The sequence below is a fragment of the Vigna unguiculata genome, chromosome 5 (assembly GCF_037176805.1).
Source record: "Vigna unguiculata cultivar grain cowpea cultivar isolate G323 ecotype 2 chromosome 5, ASM3717680v1, whole genome shotgun sequence".
NCBI lineage: Eukaryota > Viridiplantae > Streptophyta > Magnoliopsida > Fabales > Fabaceae > Vigna > Vigna unguiculata.
This window is the reverse complement of record NC_140796.1, coordinates 27937392-27956935: the sequence shown is the minus strand read 5'-3', so window position 1 is coordinate 27956935 and position 19544 is coordinate 27937392. Positions and strand designations below refer to the sequence as shown.

The following is a 19544-nucleotide window of genomic DNA, read 5'->3' as shown; positions in this document are numbered from 1 at the left end:
TATGAGTTATCATAGACTCAAAGTCGTTAGGAATAGGATTTGAGCCTTCTTGTGAGTTGATTTTGACTTGAAATTGGAATTGAGATGTTTGTGAATGCATGAGAATAAAGTGAATGAAATCTAGTCTTGACAATTGTATATAATCTATGTTAATTTCTGTTGCACACCAACTGTTTGATAAAATACCAAAAAGAGTTTCTTTGTGTTTTGTGAGCTTTGTTGTCTATTTGAGTTGTGAATTGTGAGATTTGTCATGTGTTGCACAAGTCCATGTGGAGAGAACAATATATTTATTACTTTCTACGTGCGACCGATGTACTTGTCGTTTTTCATCTAACACTAAGACTCTTCAAGAGGAGGTGACTCGTCAAAACTAGAAGATTGTTGGTCTCAAGGCCGATGTCATCCGATTGGACAAGGATAATGCCGCTCTTGTAGTTGGTGGGTTGGTCGCCTTTGCTGTAAGTTTTGAGAAGGTTAAGAGGCAGGCCACCCTTTTCACACTTGGCTTGGCTTTAGAGTAGTTCGATATCCATAAGGACATGTTGAAAACACCCTTGTTGGTAAGGAGAGGAGTGTCGAGGATGGAGTCGGGGAGCAAGTTGAAGTTGAGGCTAGAGGGGAAGTCGACCTTGCTGTTGCTAAGGCCGATGTCTAGGTTGTTGGGGTCGATGATCAAGTTGTTGAGGCTGATGACTAGGCCTCTTTTTTAGATAGTCTTTTATCTTTGTTCAGACTTTGATAACTCTGTTGTAGTGAAACCTTTATTTAATGCATTATTATGTTTGTTAATACATGTTGCACATTGGATATTTTTTGCCTTTGCCTTGTCGCTTAGATAGCTTGATGCCTCGTTTGTAGGACATTTGATTAAGATTACTCGTTCAAGTAACTTGGTGCCTCAATAAGAAGTCTTTTAATTTGATGTTACTAGTTCAAGTAACTCAGTGCATCTCTAGGAGGGCTTTGAATTTCATGTTACTAGTTTAAGTGACTCGATGCCTCACTAGGAGGGCTTTTAATTTCATGTTACTAGTTTAAGTGACTTAGTTCCTTGCTAGGAGAGCTTTTAATTTAACGTTACTAGTTCAATTAACTCGGTGCCTCCTTAAGACGACTTTTAATTTAATGTTACTAGTTTAAGTAACTCAATACTAAGAGGGTTTTTAGTTGTTACTAGTTTAAGTAACTCAGTATCTCGCTTGGAGGACTTTTATTTAACATTACTAGTTCAAGTAACTTGGTGTCTCACCTAGACGACTTTTATTTAACGTTACTAGTTTAAGTAACTCGGTGCCTCACGAGGAGAGATTTTATTTTTATGTTAATATTTTAAGGAACTCGATTCCTCGTCTAGAGGGCTTTTATTTAACGTTACTAGTTTAAGTAACTCGATGCCTCTCTTGGAGGGCTTTTTGATCAACATTAGATAAGAAAGAATGCAAATATGAATGGAAAAGAGGACTTTTATTAGAAAGTAAAGTGTGCCTTGTTAAATCCTTGCTTGACAAATCCCAACTTAGGGACAAATTTTGGGCGAAGGAAAAAGAGTACACATCCTGAATTGTTTAACTATAATACATCATTAACATTTTGGGGACGAGCTTTCCTCTGAGCTCCTTTAGTTTGTAAGCGCCATTCTTGCCTTTAGTTTTGTTTTTGTTGGCATTGTTGAACATTCTCCAGACCATGTCTCCTTTCTTGAAGGATCTCTCTCAAACTTGAGTATTATAGTGTGTACTGCATATTGCTTTGTTGTTGCCTCTCTTATGCAGGCTTCTTCTTGGACCTCATGTTTGTGGTCCAGCTCAGCTTTGAGATTTTCTGCGTTATGTACTTTGTCAAAGTGTTGTCGACGGTAGGAAGCCTCGTCAAGCGTTACTGGTATCATGGCATCAGTGCCATAGGCTAGCTGGAACAATGTTTCCTTTGTTGATGATTGTGCGGTGTAGTGGTAACACTAGTTGTATAAGAGTGTGTTTTTCTTGAGGGACATTAGTTGTATTTATAAGATTTTAGGACCAGAAATCCAAATGATAAAACTGGTAATATGATATCGAATAATATTAATAAAATAAAGACTTATCTTAATTAAATAATATTAATAATAATGTGATAACATACCTCATGTATCATATATTTAATAATATATGATATTAAATAATATATTTGTCATAATTATTATTAATATAAAAATATTTGTTTGTATGAGCGTATCTTAGAATATGTTATTTGCATAATAGATCTCGTTGAACCTTACTATTGGCCACATAGTACAATTACTATACATTTTTGAAAAATATATACTATTTTATTTTTAAAATTGAATATTAGATAATTATTAATTAACATTTTTAATTAAATTTCATAATTTCGTTCATAACTTAAAAAATTGTTAATTTTGTTTTTTGTTTTTATTAGATTTATTAAATTAACCTAAGTGAAATGTTACATTTTAATATTTTCCCAGAATTTTGCGAGTCCTGTTGGCTCGTTAAAAGTTAAAGCATAACATAGTCCCAAGCTCACAGACGTTGAGAAAGACAACAACATTGGAACCCTTCTCTGTCGTTAACCTTTCTCCCCTTTCTTCTCCATCGTGAACCTGATGACAGTGGTGGACGTGGCCGGTTCACCATAACACAAAACTTTGAGGTAACCTTTTTCTCTCTTCACCTGCTTGTTCATGTTTTAAATTTTGTTCGATATAAATTAAATGAATATAACATAGCCGTGCTCCAAACTGCAGAAAAACCTTAGGCATATTCTTCGTAACTGAGAGATACCTTTTTTAATGAACAATTAATCTAACTGATGCTCTGTAGCTGAAAATTGATATAGAAAATGAAAAACGCCGTTCACAATAATGCAATTTTAACATGCTCTACTGTTTTCGTTCGCCGTTTAATACGCTGTGTTTGTTTTAGATTAAACAATTATTAGGAACCAATTTCCCAATTGTTATTATCATTTCTTCATTTGTTCAATATCTTGTATTTGCTTCTTCTTCATAGTCAAAATTAGCATTCTTATGCTTACTTTCGACTAAAATTTTCTATATTTCAATGTTATTCGTGCTTCTACTTTAATTGGCCTTCACTATAGCCAAAAATTGTATAAGATGCAAGCTCCAATATTTAAAGCACCGGACAGTTCCTCGACCTAGTCAATGAGTGACCTTGGTAGATTTTTTTAACAGTGCTCCATAGTAACATCAGTTAAAGCTAGACTTTTGTAATGCTAGCTTTCTTCATTTTTTCCTTTTGTGTCTGAAAAATTGTTTTCTTTGTCTACTTTATATTTATAAATGGCCGCACACATGTATATATATTATTTTTAGTGAACTCTGAAATAAGATTTTGCTTCAGTTTTCTTTTTCAATGCATTGAATATTTTAGGTGTCCTTTGGTTTTGTTTTAGATTGAGTTTTTTTTTTTTTTATTTCTAGTGTAGTTTGAGCTTGTAGGTCACGTGCTTGATAAAATATCTAGCACGATTCTGCTTTTTCTGGTGATGAAATTCGTGTTTATTTTGGTTAATTCAGTGATTCTTGAAACTAAGTTTAAGGTTTCTAATTTCTCTCAATATGAGGTGATATAAGGCAATTTTGATCATCGACAGATTTTGAAACTGTATCATGAATAGGGGAAGATCTTTAGAGGATCTTTCCATCTAATATGTTAAATTATATTCCATCTAATATGTTAAAAAATACAGAAAGGTAATGAAAGGGAATCCCTTGTACCAAACCCGATTGCAAACGTCGCATAAATGCACTCTTAAATTCCTCCCAATTGAGTTCCTGACTCTATTCTTCCCACCACTCATACCAAATCAGCGCCTTATCCTCCAATGTGATTACCACAGTGTCAAGCTTTTCTTCCTTGTCCACCATGTTCAATTTGCAATATTGTTTAGCGCGGTCAATCGATCCATGGCTGTTGTCACCACGAAATATGGGTATCTTGAGCTTACATCCCCCAAAATCTCATGACGAATCACACCTAGTGCTTCATGTGGTGGAACTCGAGCTGTCTTCACTCTCAACTTCACCATCTACAGCATCGTTCACATTTCATTCCGGTGCAAACATTGTCTGTGAGGTCTGCCACTGCAAGACCTGTTGTGAGAGATGATCAAGTTTTTTCAATTCAATGAGCTGCTGTTCAAGGCCATCAATGCGCTTCTCCATCGCATTTCACATAAGTACCATCACTCCCAGAATCGAGTGTTCTGATACCAATTGATAGGTATCCAAAAATATACAAAAGTAATGAAAGGGAATCCCTTGTATTATTTCAACAAAAAAACAAAGTAACAAAGACAACGTTAGTCCTATTGCCAAATCCCAGCCCAAAATCAGTTTTCTCCCACCCAAAACCAGCCTCCCCAAGCGATCACGTAATACTACCCTTATACTCCCTATTCTCTCTCTGAAACATAAAAGATTCTCTACATTCCTTCCCCCTAACAAGTAGGCAATTCTGTTATCAGGAAAATCAGTGTGCGTGTGCTTGTGGTCCCCATGAAATGGGTTTCCACTTCTTCCTCTCATAAGCATTTTGAATCTTCCTAATATGTCCTTCCAATTCTTTGTCCGTATCAGTTATGGTGAAACTTGCTTAGTGTTTTGTTCCATTACTAACTGTGTGTCATGCTTAATGGTTTTCGCTTGAGCTTTACCAGTTAAACATAATGAAATCCCATTCCAAGTCCTGAATGTGCAATCCTTTAAAAATATTATTTTGTAAGTAATCTCATTCAGCATCCAACTACGGTACATTTATCATTGCAAATTAATCAAAGAATAAGTAAATAAAGGATGAAGTAGCAAATTAAATGAGAGAGAAATCTATTTTTGCTTCTTATAATTGAGCTATATAATTGCATAAACGTACAGGGATTGCTTTCTGAAGATTTTAATCATTCCTTGATTATTATATTTGTTTTGAGGTACCATAAATGTTATCCGTTTTATGTGCAGATCTCTGTATGTTAGAGTGTAGACTGACAAATGGAGGCACTGAAATCATGTTATGGGGATGGATCTTCTGATTCAGATTCTGAATCTGTACCGTCAGCTCCAACTTCTCCGCCCTCAGCAGTGTTCACATCTTTGCCACCACCTCCTATCTCTCTCCTTGACCCGTCAACATTTCTTGGTATTCTAAGTTTTAGATGATTTTATTTACATTACTAGAAGGAAAAAAGAGAATGAAGCCTTTATCTTAATGGATATGTTTAGGTGATCCATTAGGAAATAACAAGAATCACAAATTTTACCAACCTCAAAATGTTAGTTGATTTTACAATTTTTTTTCTGAATTCATAAAATTTTATTTCTTATGTTGGAAGTGTTATTGTAACCAAATTCATTTCTTATTATGTGCTGGTATGCTATGTTTCTTTTGTACAACTGTTCATGGTTTTTATGGTAAATGGCCTTTAGATCTGCAGATAGGTCAGGCAACAAGGGTTAGAAGCTTCCCTCATGTTGATGGTAACTATGCCTTGCATATCTACATACCAAGTAAGATAATTATGATCTTTAGAAGAATTTGTCTGTGTAAACAAACCGTTCTATGTTTTCCATGTGATGGTTTTGCTGTTGCAGTGATTTTTATGAATTTACTCCGTATTGATCTGTCTATGTACATTAGGATGCCCCACATTTAGATTTAAATTGCACTTAGGCCTATTACTTACTTTCTAAGAGTAACATCCAACTTAAACAATGGAGAGATTAGGTATTCATTCCCATGAGAAACGTCAAAGTCTAAAAAGAAATGAAGGTAGAAGTGTGTGTTAGGAGAGAGTTGTTAACAATGGATAGTGTTATCTCATGAGTTTTAGCACTCTGACCCACTTCCAAACAATTGCACCGCAAAATATTTTTTCTTGAGTGCTTTTCTAATCTGGCACATTGTCCATATTTCACTTAGCAAGGATGTGTTGTTGAGCAAATCTTTGAGAAGCTTACTTCCTAGTCCAATATCACTCGAAGGCAAAAGTTTGTTGACCAATTCCTCAAAAATCATCTTAACTTCTATCTCTTTTGCTTAGGTTGTTACTTTCATCTTTTCCTCCTTCCAAAAGGATTCTTCAATCCTCATATGTAACCTTTACTTAATTTCAATGCTACTAACTGCTTTCAAGATTTAAATGAATTTTTGGAATAAGCATGGCCCTGAACAGAAAACAATCACTAAAACTTTTGAAAAATAAATCACAATTAAATTCAAAATTGATCTATTATAAATTTCTCCGAGACCTTATCCCCAAGCAATAGGTAAATTCTAACTAAGAGCAAATATAGAGGGAGAAAATGTAACCTACAAGAATCATAAGGACAATTAAACTATTAACTACCATCATACTTTGCTCTCGTGTGTCCTCTAAAGACTCTGACAGATAGGTTGAATGAGTGGTAGCACACATAAACCCTAATTTCATCCTTCTATGTGTTTTCTGAATGTTTAATACATAAGGTCAAAATTTGGGTCAGGCCTACTAACATTATTTAATCGAAACCCTATTACAGAGAACCCTCCTATCTTATTCTTTTACATGTTACTACAACTCCTCTCTTATTCTTTTACACTACAGTAAAATATTGTTCAAAACATCTCCTCTCTTATTCTTTTCACTTTGGCCTTAGTTACTACAACCAACAGCCACAAATGTCGCCACTGGTTGCCACTGCCCACCACCACCGCCCGCCACCACTGTCAACTCTATTTTTTTTTTTTGTATTTTCTTCTCTGCTTTCACTATAATTATTTTTTAAAAGTTATACTTTCCGCTATAACCCGATATGGTTTTGGTTATAACTTTATAAAGGATTTTTGGATTGCCAATATTTTCTATTATCCAATATCGATAACATTGTCTTCATCACCCAACATCACCCCACTTCTTCAACATCTCCCCATGCTCCATCATCCAAACTCTTCCCCAGTGCATTCATCTTCCACCTCCAATTTTCCAGCACCTCTAGTTCACCCAACAGAGGCCCACAATCACAAAATCAATCGAACCCACAATCACAAAAACAATCAACACAAGAACCCACAATGACAAAAACAATCAACATAGGAACCCACACGCACTACTTATCACCACTCATGCAAAGAAAATAGTGCCACCATCTCCACCCATTTTCATTTTCGGTACTTCATCCAATCACTAACATCACCACTCTATACACATCTCAATCTTCACCAACACAAAAAATAACCCACAGAACCACATAACACTTTCAATAGTCTTCCATGCTATTCTCTCCTCTTCTCCATTCACCAATCCCATTCCAACACTGAACAAGGCTCATTCCCAACAAGCAATCAATTCAAAGAAAATAAAAAATATATTCAAGGTAACACCTCCTCTCACCCATCTCTGTATTTTGCTTCCCATTTCTATGTGTTTGTTCAACAAAGTACTCACCTTGAACAAAGAAATAAGGTCTAAAAGAGAAAGGGTTGGTGGAGGAGACCAGTGGCAGTTGTGGCATCACGGTGGTAACCAGCGGCGTCCCTGAATTGCACAAACCCATTTTGGGTTTGTGCTAGTGCTTCGGTGGTGGCATTCGACCGACGATGACAACAGTTTCCCAATTTGAAGAATGGATGAGAAGAAGCAATACTCGAGTGGAGGAAAATGATTGTCGTGTTGGCAGAGCGGCTTCTGGTCGTGGTTGTCATCACGAGCGAGGCTTCTGGTGACGACTAGCATCGCCGCCAGTGGATGAAGGGTGGCCAGCTGCTAGGGGAAGGGTAGCCAATGTGTTTGAATGGGGAAGGGTTTGGGCCTGGGTCACATGTAATTAAAAATGCGATACGTGTCCAAAAATAGAGGGGTGACATGGTGCCCCGTATGCTACGTAAAAAAAATTAACATCGTTAGGTATTAAGGACTGAATCCATGCATTTCTTAAGGACGGGGATCTAACATGATCAAACTTTGAAATAGGGACTAAAACCAAAATTGCATTATAGTTTAGGGACCAAAACATAGTTAACCCTATTTTTTTCATAGGGCTCTTCCTTGTCCTTCCTTGTTAATCTTCTAGTTGTTTCTTTTGCGAGTTACTCTATTATTATTTTCTTCGTTTGTGCGGTAGAGGATCCCAATGAAATTGTTTGAGCAATTACACTATAGTCTATGTATGAACTTTTTGCCCTTGAACTCTAGAAGTTTCATGCCGTAGGAATCAGATCACCTGCAAGAGTTAGTTGTGAAAAGTGATATTAATATTGAACAGGGCATTCTAAGTTTCACTTATGATTTGAAGTTACTTTATTCAAAAGGTTTTTTCCCTCCTAATCTTTAGATCGTGCTCAAGCAGTACATGCAAGGATATTTTATATTTTCTTGTTCCCTTACCAGTACGTCGTTGATTTCTTTCCTCATATATCTCTAATAGACTTCACCATGCCAGTAAATTTGTTCAAAAGTTTTTCATGATAAGTTATACAAGGTGCAGTTTTTTTGTACAGTTAACATTTCATCTCCATCGAAGAAAGAACTATCTGCTTTCTTGAGAAAAGTTTCATCTCGGGAACCAAATCTTAATGCTGTTGATGTTGATGTCCCTTTAAACGTCCTCTGCCAAAATGATGAGAAGCTCGAACAAGTGGCCTTAGGAAGAGAATTTCATATAAGTTTGGGAAGAACTGTTCCAATACGAGTGCACCAGATTGACTCAGTGGTCTCAATGCTGAAACAGAAGCTTCAAATTCAGCGCCAGTCAGTTTTATTTCTTCTATTTTTCACTTGTGAAAATGGGACATTATTTTTGTTTCCACATGTTTTCCTTATTTTTTTCCATTTAAGTAGGTTTTGGATAGACTTTAACAAGTGGGAGGTTTTTGTTAATGATGATCACACTCGCACCTTTATCTCAGTAGAAGTTGTTCAAGGAGGGTTGATAGAGGTATCATTTCTAGCCTTACTTTTCTTTTTTCGCATGCCCCTGTTACTTGTGTTATTCTTAATCATATTCAAGTTGGGGTTATGCATTGCATTTGTCGCTTAAATGTGTGTTGATAGTGGCTTAATACTTGTATCTTGGTTGGTTGACTATAAAGCTGCTGATTTAAAACATATTAATGCTCTCTTGGTAACGGAAATCATTTTATTCGTAGTAGAACTTTGGGAAGTTTGGAAAATTGCATTTGAAACTGAATTAAACCATTAGAGTGACATGTGAAACGGAATTAAATAAAGATTGAATTGTAAATTTTCAAAAGTCTCGTACATTCTTTTGGTCTTGCATGGAAAATCACACAGAATTGGAAAAAAAGACTAGAGATAAGATGAGAGAACATCTGGAAAGTAGAGTTAATATCTGAAAAGACTGCTATTTTCTCACTGTTTAATCTTAAGGCCAATTCATTCTCGCCCTCTAGTTTATCAATTAATGTGAAATGTGCTTTTTCTTTCCAATTAATTGCAGATTACAAAGCAAATTGAAGCAGTCAATACAGTTTACAGACTTCATAATCTTCCTGAGTTTTACAAGGTTAGTAATTTTATTGAGTAATACTGCCACCACAACCACTGCATCATAACTACTGTCTTATCCCTGTTTTTCTTCTAGTATTTGAACTTGAACTACTCATTACAGGATCCTCGTCCGCACATATCCTTAGCATGGGCACTGGGTGACATTTCCCATTCACTGAAGAAAGTTGTCGACGAGGAAATGAAGTTCGCTGTGGGAAAATCTTTCGAGAAGAGTATTTTTAGCTGTAAATTCAAAGGTATTGAATGTAAGATTGGCAAGAAAGCATATGCAATATGCAAAATTCCTGATGGACAGTAATTATACGTGCATTCTAAAGAAAGAGCATGCGATTTCCTGAAATATTGAGGTGCATGGAATTCTTATATAAAATGATGGGTTTTCTTGCTTTGGGGACAACTTGATCATAAATATTTACGAGGGAGATGTAAATGTGACTTCGTTATTTTATACCTTACTAGTTGTAGACCAGACCCAATGCTTGTACGAGTTCACCAAAGCTGTGTAGAGATTACTTCGTGAAATATTATTATTAATAATATAAACACACAGGCGTGATGATTGTCCACATGTCTTCTATTGCATTGTTGTATTTGTTTTATCAAATAAAATAATAAAAAATATTGTTTGAAAAGAAAAAAAAGTAAGACTAACTGTTTAGGTTTTTCTTTTGGCACACCCCTAATTTCCAGTTGCACCCTTATAATTTTGAAAATACTTTATTTTATTTAATTCCATAATAGGATTTTTGAAAGAACATTTTCAAAATAGGATTTTCGGAATTAACCTTTTGAAACACATAAAATGAGTTTTTTAGAACAATTTTCAAAAACACGTTTTTCAGAACATGTGATATTTTCTGGAAAAGGTTTTCTTAAAATAAGCATTCAGAATACATAAAATGTGTTTTAGAGTGAGCTTTATTTTGCAATGTGTTCCCTCTCCCTTCCTCTGCAGTGAAGAACAGGGTTACAATGACAATAGACGATGATGATGACAGCAGCGATAGCAATGACAACAACTGTGGGATGAGATGTAGTGAAGGAGGATATTTTAGTCCATCTCTATAATATGCATGTATAAGAAGAAATAATGGCGACGACGCAAGAAGAAAAAGTCATTGAACTGCTGTTTAAGAAATATATAAGGCTCACTTACATTTCTGCCTTCATTTTAAAGGGTTGTCCTAAATGAGTTGGGCCTAGGGCTGGCCCAAAAGGGACCAAGGACCCTAAACTGCCCTAACCCTACTCATTCTTCTCACTTTCAGAAAACAGTCTTCCATTTTCTTAGAGTTGCGGTCGTTCCTCTGCTAGGGTTTGATCTCTGCTAATGTCAAGTTTGCTCAAGCTTGTTCTACTTCACGTAAGTTGACCTCTAGCCCTTATACTTTTTTCTTCCACTCTATTTCTCGTGGGCCGACAAAGATTCACGAGTTTAAATTTGTTTTCTGTCTGGTCAGTATTTCCAGCTCTTAAATTTGCTCTTGGAGCTGCTCCGGTTATGGGCTTAGTGTTGAAGTAGTTTGCTAGCTCTTTTCAGGTAAGGGAAGCTAAAGCCTTTTGTATATTCCGTGAAATCTACTTGTTTTTTCGTTTGTTTCATATTGAATGGACTATGTGTGAATGTGAGCTGCTGGAATGCCTTATTGAATTGTTTGGGTGCATTTGTTGGACTGTTGCACGAGAGAACAATGGTGAGCATTGGTTTTCTCGCCCAAGCGAGTACGTCTCGCCTAGGCGAGACTAATGGAGGTTCGCCCAAGTTTCCTACTCGAGTTGTCGCTTAAGCGACGAGTCTCCGTTTTGAGCGAGGTGCAGTCTCGCTCAGGCGAGGAGGGCTCACCTAAGCGAGACATCGTAGGAAGCCACTGTTCCCCTTTTCGAGTTCTCGCCTAGGAGAAAGGAGCTCGCCTGAGCGAGAGACCCTCTCGCCTAAGCGAGACCTTTCTGCCTGAGCGAGGAGTTGGGCGAGAGTGTGTATTGTTTTGTGTTCTTCTTTGTCCTTGTATGTTTGCCACATGTTTGGGTGAATTAATATGTTCAAAGTATGGAATGAGTAAGGTGCATGTATGGGATTGATTCATGGATTAAAAATAATGAGTTTGGTATGGAATATGGATGAGGGTTGATTATAAAGTTTGGCATGAGATTGGTATACATGATAAGTACCTATTTGGTTGGTGAAACATGATTTGTATGTGGTTAGGACGTAATTTCATGATAGTTTCGTGGTGGTGCCTCATTGGTTAGGGTGTAATTCCATGAGCCTCTAGGTGAGACCTCATGGTGGTGCCTCAATTAGTCTGGACGTAATTCCATGACCCCTATTAGTGGGAGTTCATGGTGGTGCCCCATCTATATAATTTAGTAAGGATTCAAGGTAAGGTTGCATCCTGACACTCTAAAGAGTCAGTTAGTCTCACATAGAGTGTACTGACTCTAGTGGTGAGAGTAGTAGGAGGCCTGGAACTCATTAAGGGCTAACCATGTGTGTGGGGGATGAGACATTGTAACAATTAGCTCGGTAGAGCAGGGAAGTCCACCACAAGTGCAAGCATCCGCTGAATCCGACTAATTATATGTATCCGGATGAGTCGTGTTTGAGTCTTAGTGTATTGTTTGAAAATTCATAACATTATTGGTTGACATGCATCTTAGACTATGAAATTGTATGTAACTGTATGATAAATTGTTTTCTACTCTAGCTTACCATTTTGTTTGTTGTATGTTTTGTTGTGTGGTTTTCTCTTTTTTTGATGATCATCAACTTGTTGATGTGAGCAGATGTGAGAACTTCCCGTGATCATTAGGGTGATAGAGGTTCCGCTGCATAGTCTGTTTGGACTGCATTTCCGTTTATTTGGGCTTTTCTCTAGGGCTATGGCCCATGTAGTGTCTTGCTTCTGGGTTATATTTTAAATTACTATTGACCCTTTTCTTCGCTTGTCTATTGGCATCATGGTGTGTCCTAGTTCAATTATGTTTTCGTTGGATAAGTATAAGGAGTAGCGGCTTTACTCTAAGACCTTGTTTCTATTACTATTTTGTGTAATGTTTCATTTAATTATATTATATTTTAAATGGGACGTTACAAAAGACACCTATGTAGGTTGCCTTTAATAATGCAAATAATAAACAATTTTGTAAAAAACACAAAAATGTAATATATGATTTGGATATTGTTTAGAAAAATGAAATGAGTAGTGTGTACTTTATTTATTATTGATATAAATTATTATCTTTTTCCTTTTATTATTATTAGGTGTGAAAAACACATGATTTTGTTTTATGTGTACATTTTTTCACAATAATAAAACATACTTATGTTTAAAAATTATTTATTAAAAAAACTTATAGAAAATTGAATCTTTTATTAATTTTAAAAATATTATAATTATATAATAAAAGCACATGTAATTTTTCTTCTTCTTCACATTAACTAGTATTTGTTGTGGGTAGTTCTTTTATATATAAATGAATTAGTAAAGTTCATTTTATAAGAATAAAAATAGTAGGAAATGTATAAAAAAATCACATTATTAATTATTTATTGATATTATTAAATAAGGAAAGTCAAATAAAGGAACAGCAATGGACAAATAAAATTTTATAAAGGGAAACTAGCATGAAGAGATAATGGAGACCGACAAGTTCAAGATATTGTTAATGATTGAGGAACACACTTCGATGCACAAGGCTAGATATTTGTATCCTTCTAAACATTATTTTATTTCGTCTATTAAATAACATCGCATATAGTTAAAATTGTTTATGGGTAGGATTAGTGTATGATTAGTGTCTAATCCAATAATTTAGTGTATAAGACCAATTCTCAATTTTCATCTTTTTTATCAAAACCACCTCATCATGATTCGTACATGTACCTCCCGAGACCATGCAGGTGCATTCGTATATTATATATATATATATATATATATATATATATATATATATATATATATATATATATATATATATATATTTGTTTTTCGCAGTAGCACAGTTTCGTTTTTAATTTCTCTGGGTAGCAAACTCTTCTTTATATTATAGCACAGTTTTGGTTTTTGGTCAGAATTCGATTTCTATAACTGAATTCTGGCCTTTTATTTTACATGTGTTGCCGGAATATCGTGAAAATTCGATTTTGGAGAAACTGAATTCTGAGGTATCTTTTTTTTAGTTTTTAATTTAAAAAAAAAAATAGGAAAAGAAGTACAAAAGAAAATTATACGTAATAATTATAATAAGTTAATTTTTAAGTTAGTAATTGATGTAATTTTTTGAAATATTGAAAAATGTATAATTATATTATTAAATAAATTAATTTGATTATCATTTTGTTGTTTAAAATTTATAAATTAGCAATTGATGATTTATAGTTTTATTTAAAAGTAGAAAAATTAAATGCAATGTATAAATTATTAAAAAATAAAATTAAAAAATAAAGAAATAAATAATTGAGTGATAATCAATGGGCTAGATGGGCCTCAAATAATATTTTCATAGGAATAAGGAGGTCGAGATATGATAGAGATCTTCTAGATAGTTTTCAATTAGGCCAATGGTTTAGGCCATGCTTTCAAAATAAATTTTGAGAAATAGTTTTGGATCACATTGCATATAGGTCATCACCCAATTTCGTCCAGACAAATAAGTTTGTTCTCAAAAAATAAATAAAAAATATGATAGAAAAAAGAAGAGAAAAAGCAAGTGTAATAATTTTTCTTAAGACTTTCTAGTATTAAAAGTAAAAAAGAAGAAGGAAGAGTCTAATTTGTTTTTAATTGTCACACCCTTTACAAAAACTACGTGGACCAGAAAAAACTTAGTCGTCCAGCGACTAGAGCTTGGCGCCCAACGAAACCAATAACTAGAGACCTAGCGCCTAGCACTAGGAAACTACCACCTGACGGTCCCTGTTGCATGAAAAATACGAGAAACAACATAATTGCACATACTTTGGTCAATTTAAAGACACTCAAACATGTAGAATTTAGCAAAGATTCCAAATTTATGCATTATCCACTTCACAGAGCAAATCTTCGCAATTGATCACAATACCTTATTCACCAAAAGAAAGAGAACGTTAGGAACGTGGCACTACACCGAAACACCTTTAAGTACCCATAGAAATTGTGGTTGCCAAAAAAAAAAGGGGAACACAACTATAACCCCAAACTTAGTTGCATCTAATCACTTGGGATGTTGTAACTACAAGAACTGAAAGCTAGCCTCAACCTAAGTAAGAGAAAATGTTATAGCATGACAATTTAGTTTCTCTCCACCCCGACCCCAGATGAAGTTTTGGTGGTGCTATTATTTTTCTTTCAACCAAAAGGATCTTGACAAGCAAAACCACTAATCCAAAAGGAAGAAAACACGGTTGCCCACAACATGCTCACGTCCCATTAATACTAAAAGTTGTCTTAATGACTAATAAAAACAAAAGTTAGAGCTTAGCCTTGGGTGTGCACCACACGTAAAGTAAGAAACAAAAACAAGCATGTTGTGGCCCCTCCAAAGCCTTAAAATATTATATAACAATCCTAATTATTGTGGGTCCCAATACTACTCCACTCATACACACATAAAGCCAAAATAAACACACACAAAAAAAAACCTTCCCTCCTTTGATAGCCTGACACAAGGGTATACGAGAAAGTGAAGAAAGAGAGACAACAATGCCATGCTACGTCTCACCCAAGTTATAATAGTGTTGGCACCTTAAGATCATGGTTAGTCAAAGGAAACTATGCAACCCACAAATACACATTGCATTCGTGAAACTCTAGACCTGCACCCTACGTTCACTTAATGTTGAATGTATACCCCTCCTATTGTTTGTTATCACATGATTATTTGCTTATCTTGTTGCATGTTTATGATCTGTTTTACGTGTATGTGTGCCATAACATGTTAAATTGATTTATAATCTAGCTTACCCTTTCTGTTTGTTTGTGTGTTTTGGGTGTGGTTTTTCCTTTTGCGATGATCATCAATTTATTTGTGTGAGCAGATATGGAAACCCCTAGTGGTCATCATGGTGATGGAAACTCTACAGTGTAGCCCCTTCTTGGGTTGGATCTCATTCCTTCGAGTACTCTCTGTAGGCACTATTGCCTATGTATTTTGGTCAACTATAAAACTATTACATTTTGTTTTGTTAATGACATCATGGTGTGCCTTAATTTTCTCTCCGAGCATTTTGGATAACTGTAAGGAGTGACACTTATACTCCATGGCATTGTTCTTTATATTATATTCTATGTGATGTTTTATTTAATTAAACTTATTTATTAAATGGGACGTTATAATAATAAAATCACAAATGAAATAAAACAATGATAATAATAACAATAATAATAAAGTAATACTAAAATAAAATAATAATAATGATAATGATAATAATAAAATAAGGGTTAAATATGTTTTTGGTCCCTCAAGTTTCAGCGAAATTTGGAATTAGTCCCTCATCAAAACTTTTGACCAATTTAGTCATTCATCTTTCAAAATGCGTGAATTTAGTCCTTTTAACCAAATTTTGTTAAGTTTATCTGACGTTTCGAGCGCATTTTATGATAGTATTTAAGTTAACATTGAAGCAAAAATGTGTCAAACAGTATAAATAATTTAAATACTATCATGAAATGCGCTTGAAATGTCAGATAAACTTAACAAAATTTGGTTAAAAGGACTAAATTCACGCATTTTGGAAGATAAAAGACTAAATTGGTCAAAAATTTTGATGAGGGACTAAACCCAAATTTCGCTCAAACTTGAGGGACCAAAAACATATTTAACCCATAAAATAATAATAATAATAATATTAATAATAAAAATAAAATAAAACAATAATAATAAAAAATAATAACAATAATAAAATCACAAATAAAATAAAACAATGATAATAATATCAATAATAATAAAGTAATAGTAAAATAAAATAATAATAATAATAATAATAATAATAATAATAAAATAATAATAATAATAAATTAATACTAATAAAAATAAAAATAAAAGTAATAATAAACATAATAGTAATTGTAATAATACATGTAAAATAAAATAATAATAATAATAATAATAATAACAATAATAGAAATAATAATAATAATTATTATAATAATAATAATAAAATAATAAAAATAAAAAAAAATAATAATAATAGTAAAATAAAATAATAAGAATAATAATAAATAAAAATAATAATAATAATAGTAAAATAAAATAATAATAATAATAATAAAAATAGTAATAATAATAATAATAAGTATGTCGTATTTAGAAGAAAACTCTAAACATTACACCAAAAGGAATTATCATAGTACTGATGGGGTCAGAAAGATAACAATTGCATATAATATCATTAAAACAAGAAATGACAGTTCCCCTGACCTGGAACCCTTCTCCTTGATAAACCCACACCCTCTCGACACCACTCCACACACTCAACCACTTAAGCCACCATTACTCCTTGTCTTCTCTTTCCATATTTATTAACTTAGGAATTATCGCCCTTGCATTTATTAAATAAATATTTATTTATTTATTTAATTTTTCCGGGTCAGGCGAATCATAAAAGATTATGGTAAGATTATCTTTCATATAATTATTGAGGAGGATATTGGTTATTAAAGAAAGGATTTAGCAATTAAAGAAAGATTACATAGGAAATAAGATGAATATTGATGTATAATTTGGATATTTTTATATTTCTTAAGAGATAAAAGATTTGATAATATGGGAATAGTTTTAAGGATTAGTAGGAATTATCTTTAAGGTAATTTCTCTTATTTTATCTTAAAAGATATTAAGAGGATTATCATTAAAGTTTAAGATTTTATTTAAGAGATATAATAAGATTTTCCTAAGAAACATAAATAGAAAGGTAAGAAAAGATATATATGATATTTTGTGGTTATTAGAAGGATCACACAAAATCTCTTAAGAGTATCTAGGATTTTAAGGGTGAAAGTGAATCTTGTAAATATACATACTAAACAAGTGAGTGAGTGAGTGAGTGTGATGCTTGGAGAGGAAGAATGTGATGTATGTGATATTGATAATCCATTGATTGAAATATTTGTTATGTTAGCTTAACCTTCTTTTTGTGGTTATTATTTCCACCTACGATGACCATGTTAATATGGGAGTAGAAGAGGAAACAAGTCTGAAAGCATAGTAAGGATAAACGAGTGGGCAATGGGATGAGTCTGGGCTAGAAACTTATAGTTTATAATTTTCTTTTTATTCATGTTACTCAATTAAGATTGTGGATATGATTTTTGTATACTTAAGCGTTGGACGACTAACACTCTTAAATTCATTGCACTCATTGGATGAGTTAAAGATTTGGTCTATTAAACAATATCAATTTTAGCCTATTAGACGACACAAGATTTAAACTATTATACGATAGGTTAACTTTTAGATGACTCAATTTTTAAAGAAAAATTCTTTTTTTAAACATCATGTTTTCGAGAGGTTTTACTAGAAATTAATTGTTGTTTATAACCAAATGGCTTGAAAGGTGTTAAGAAAAATTTGGATGTTACACAAAATATTTGTTGAAGATCCATTATTCCTTATGAATACCAATATTTTAAAAGATAATATGAGTTACATATATTTTTAGTCCCTAAACTTTGACATGAAATTGAAATTTTTCCATGTCCAAAACTTTGATACATTTTGGTCCCAATCTTTAAAAATAAATGGATATAACCCAATTATGTTAAATAATTTTTATGTGTTAAACACATCTTCCAACTAACTTTACAGCGAGAACGTATTAAATAGTGTAAACAACTCAAATGTTAGCATGAAACACGTTTAAATGACTACATCCATTCATTTTTATAGTTTCAGGACCAAAATGTATCAAAGTTTCAAACATGAACTAATCCAATTTATTGTCGAAGTTCAAGGACTAAAACATTACTTAACCCAAAAAATTTAAATCAAGGAACTATAAACAAAACTTTTCTATATGAGTTGTTGTATTATTATGTAATAAAATAAGTCGATAAGAATAAATAATAATAAATAGTAATAAATATGATTCCAATAAAATAGTAAATAATAATAAATATGATTCAAATGAAATAGTAAACAATAAGTAATCTTACTAAACTAAAATAAATATTCACTTATAAATGGAATTTATCCATGAAATTAATAATATAATTTATTTATTTATTTTGTTAATTATACTAAATATTTCAAACAAAAGTTTATTTTTTCTTTAACTTTATTTGTGATTGGATAACTCCTTCCAAGCTATATGACTCAAGCAAGGTGGAGACTCCCAAATGGGTGGTGGTTTCCGAAAGCTTGATGGTGGTAGGAATATGGTGGTTTTGATGTGAAGAGATGATGACTCCTCCTTCAAGCTATATGACTCAAGCAGGGGGAGAGATTGTGGTTGTGTTTGAGTACTCTGAAGAGAGGTTGGACCAACTCTTAAGGAAGGATGACTAGAGAAAACCTAGAAGGGGTGTTCTAGCCTTGGTGACCTAAATTGAGTAGTATGGCACAAAATTGGCAACATAACTTTACTCAAACCAAAGGTGATTTACATAGGGAGACACCTCTATTTATAGCCTAAGGTAACCTTAAAGGTGTCTCCAAATTGTAGAAGCAAAACACTAATATTCTAACTTGGAGACTAAGGAAAAATCCTCTCGATTAGGAGCATGACACATGGCCATTACTAAGGAGAAATCCTCTCCATTAGGAACATGCTACATGGCAAGAACATTTGTCTCACAAAAGAGAGCAACTTCGAGAGCACTCTAGCCATGTGCCCACAAGCTTCTAGAAGGTTTATGCTCCAAGTAAGGGATTTTACCCTAGACCCATGTGTCTCCTTATGGCTCATCTTCTCTAGGCCCAAAATCCTACACTACAACCCAAGGCCCAAATACAAGGCCTAAAAGAAATCATAGACTACTTGGCCAATTATACAAGGCCTAAAAGGAAAATCCTATACTACTATACCCATAATACAAGGA

The 19544-nt window shown here is 33.6% G+C and overlaps 1 protein-coding gene and 1 long non-coding RNA gene across 3 annotated transcripts; both read left to right on the top strand.

Annotated features, from left to right (window-relative positions):
* The first annotated feature begins 2481 nt into the window (after positions 1-2481).
* On the top strand, positions 2482-10096 carry LOC114185445 (uncharacterized). 2 transcript variants are annotated; one of them, XM_028073168.2, is made up of 7 exons: positions 2482-2655; positions 4985-5162; positions 5458-5530; positions 8499-8748; positions 8839-8935; positions 9458-9523; positions 9629-10096. In XM_028073168.2, exons 2-7 carry the CDS (start codon positions 5037-5039, stop codon positions 9824-9826), a joined length of 810 nt encoding a protein of 269 aa, XP_027928969.1. In that variant the 5' UTR covers positions 2482-2655; positions 4985-5036; the 3' UTR covers positions 9827-10096. The 2 variants fall into 2 exon arrangements, with proteins under 2 accessions (XP_027928969.1, XP_027928968.1); XM_028073167.2 differs by having other exon boundaries at positions 5450-5530.
* A 280-nt stretch (positions 10097-10376) lies between these two features.
* Positions 10377-12546, top strand: LOC114183396 (uncharacterized). Its single transcript, XR_003604357.2, has 3 exons — positions 10377-10891; positions 10989-11068; positions 12313-12546. It is a non-coding gene; the product is annotated as an uncharacterized LOC114183396 (long non-coding RNA).
* The last annotated feature ends 6998 nt before the right edge of the window (positions 12547-19544 follow it).

Coding starts and splice junctions, on each gene's coding strand:
- LOC114185445 (XM_028073167.2), top strand. CDS start 5,015: ATGGAGGCACTGAAATCATGTTATGGGGATGGATCTTCTGATTCAGAT. Junction 5,163..5,449: donor TGACCCGTCAACATTTCTTG/GTATTCTAAGTT, acceptor AATGGCCTTTAG/ATCTGCAGATAGGTCAGGCA. Junction 8,936..9,457: donor TTCAAGGAGGGTTGATAGAG/GTATCATTTCTA, acceptor AATTAATTGCAG/ATTACAAAGCAAATTGAAGC.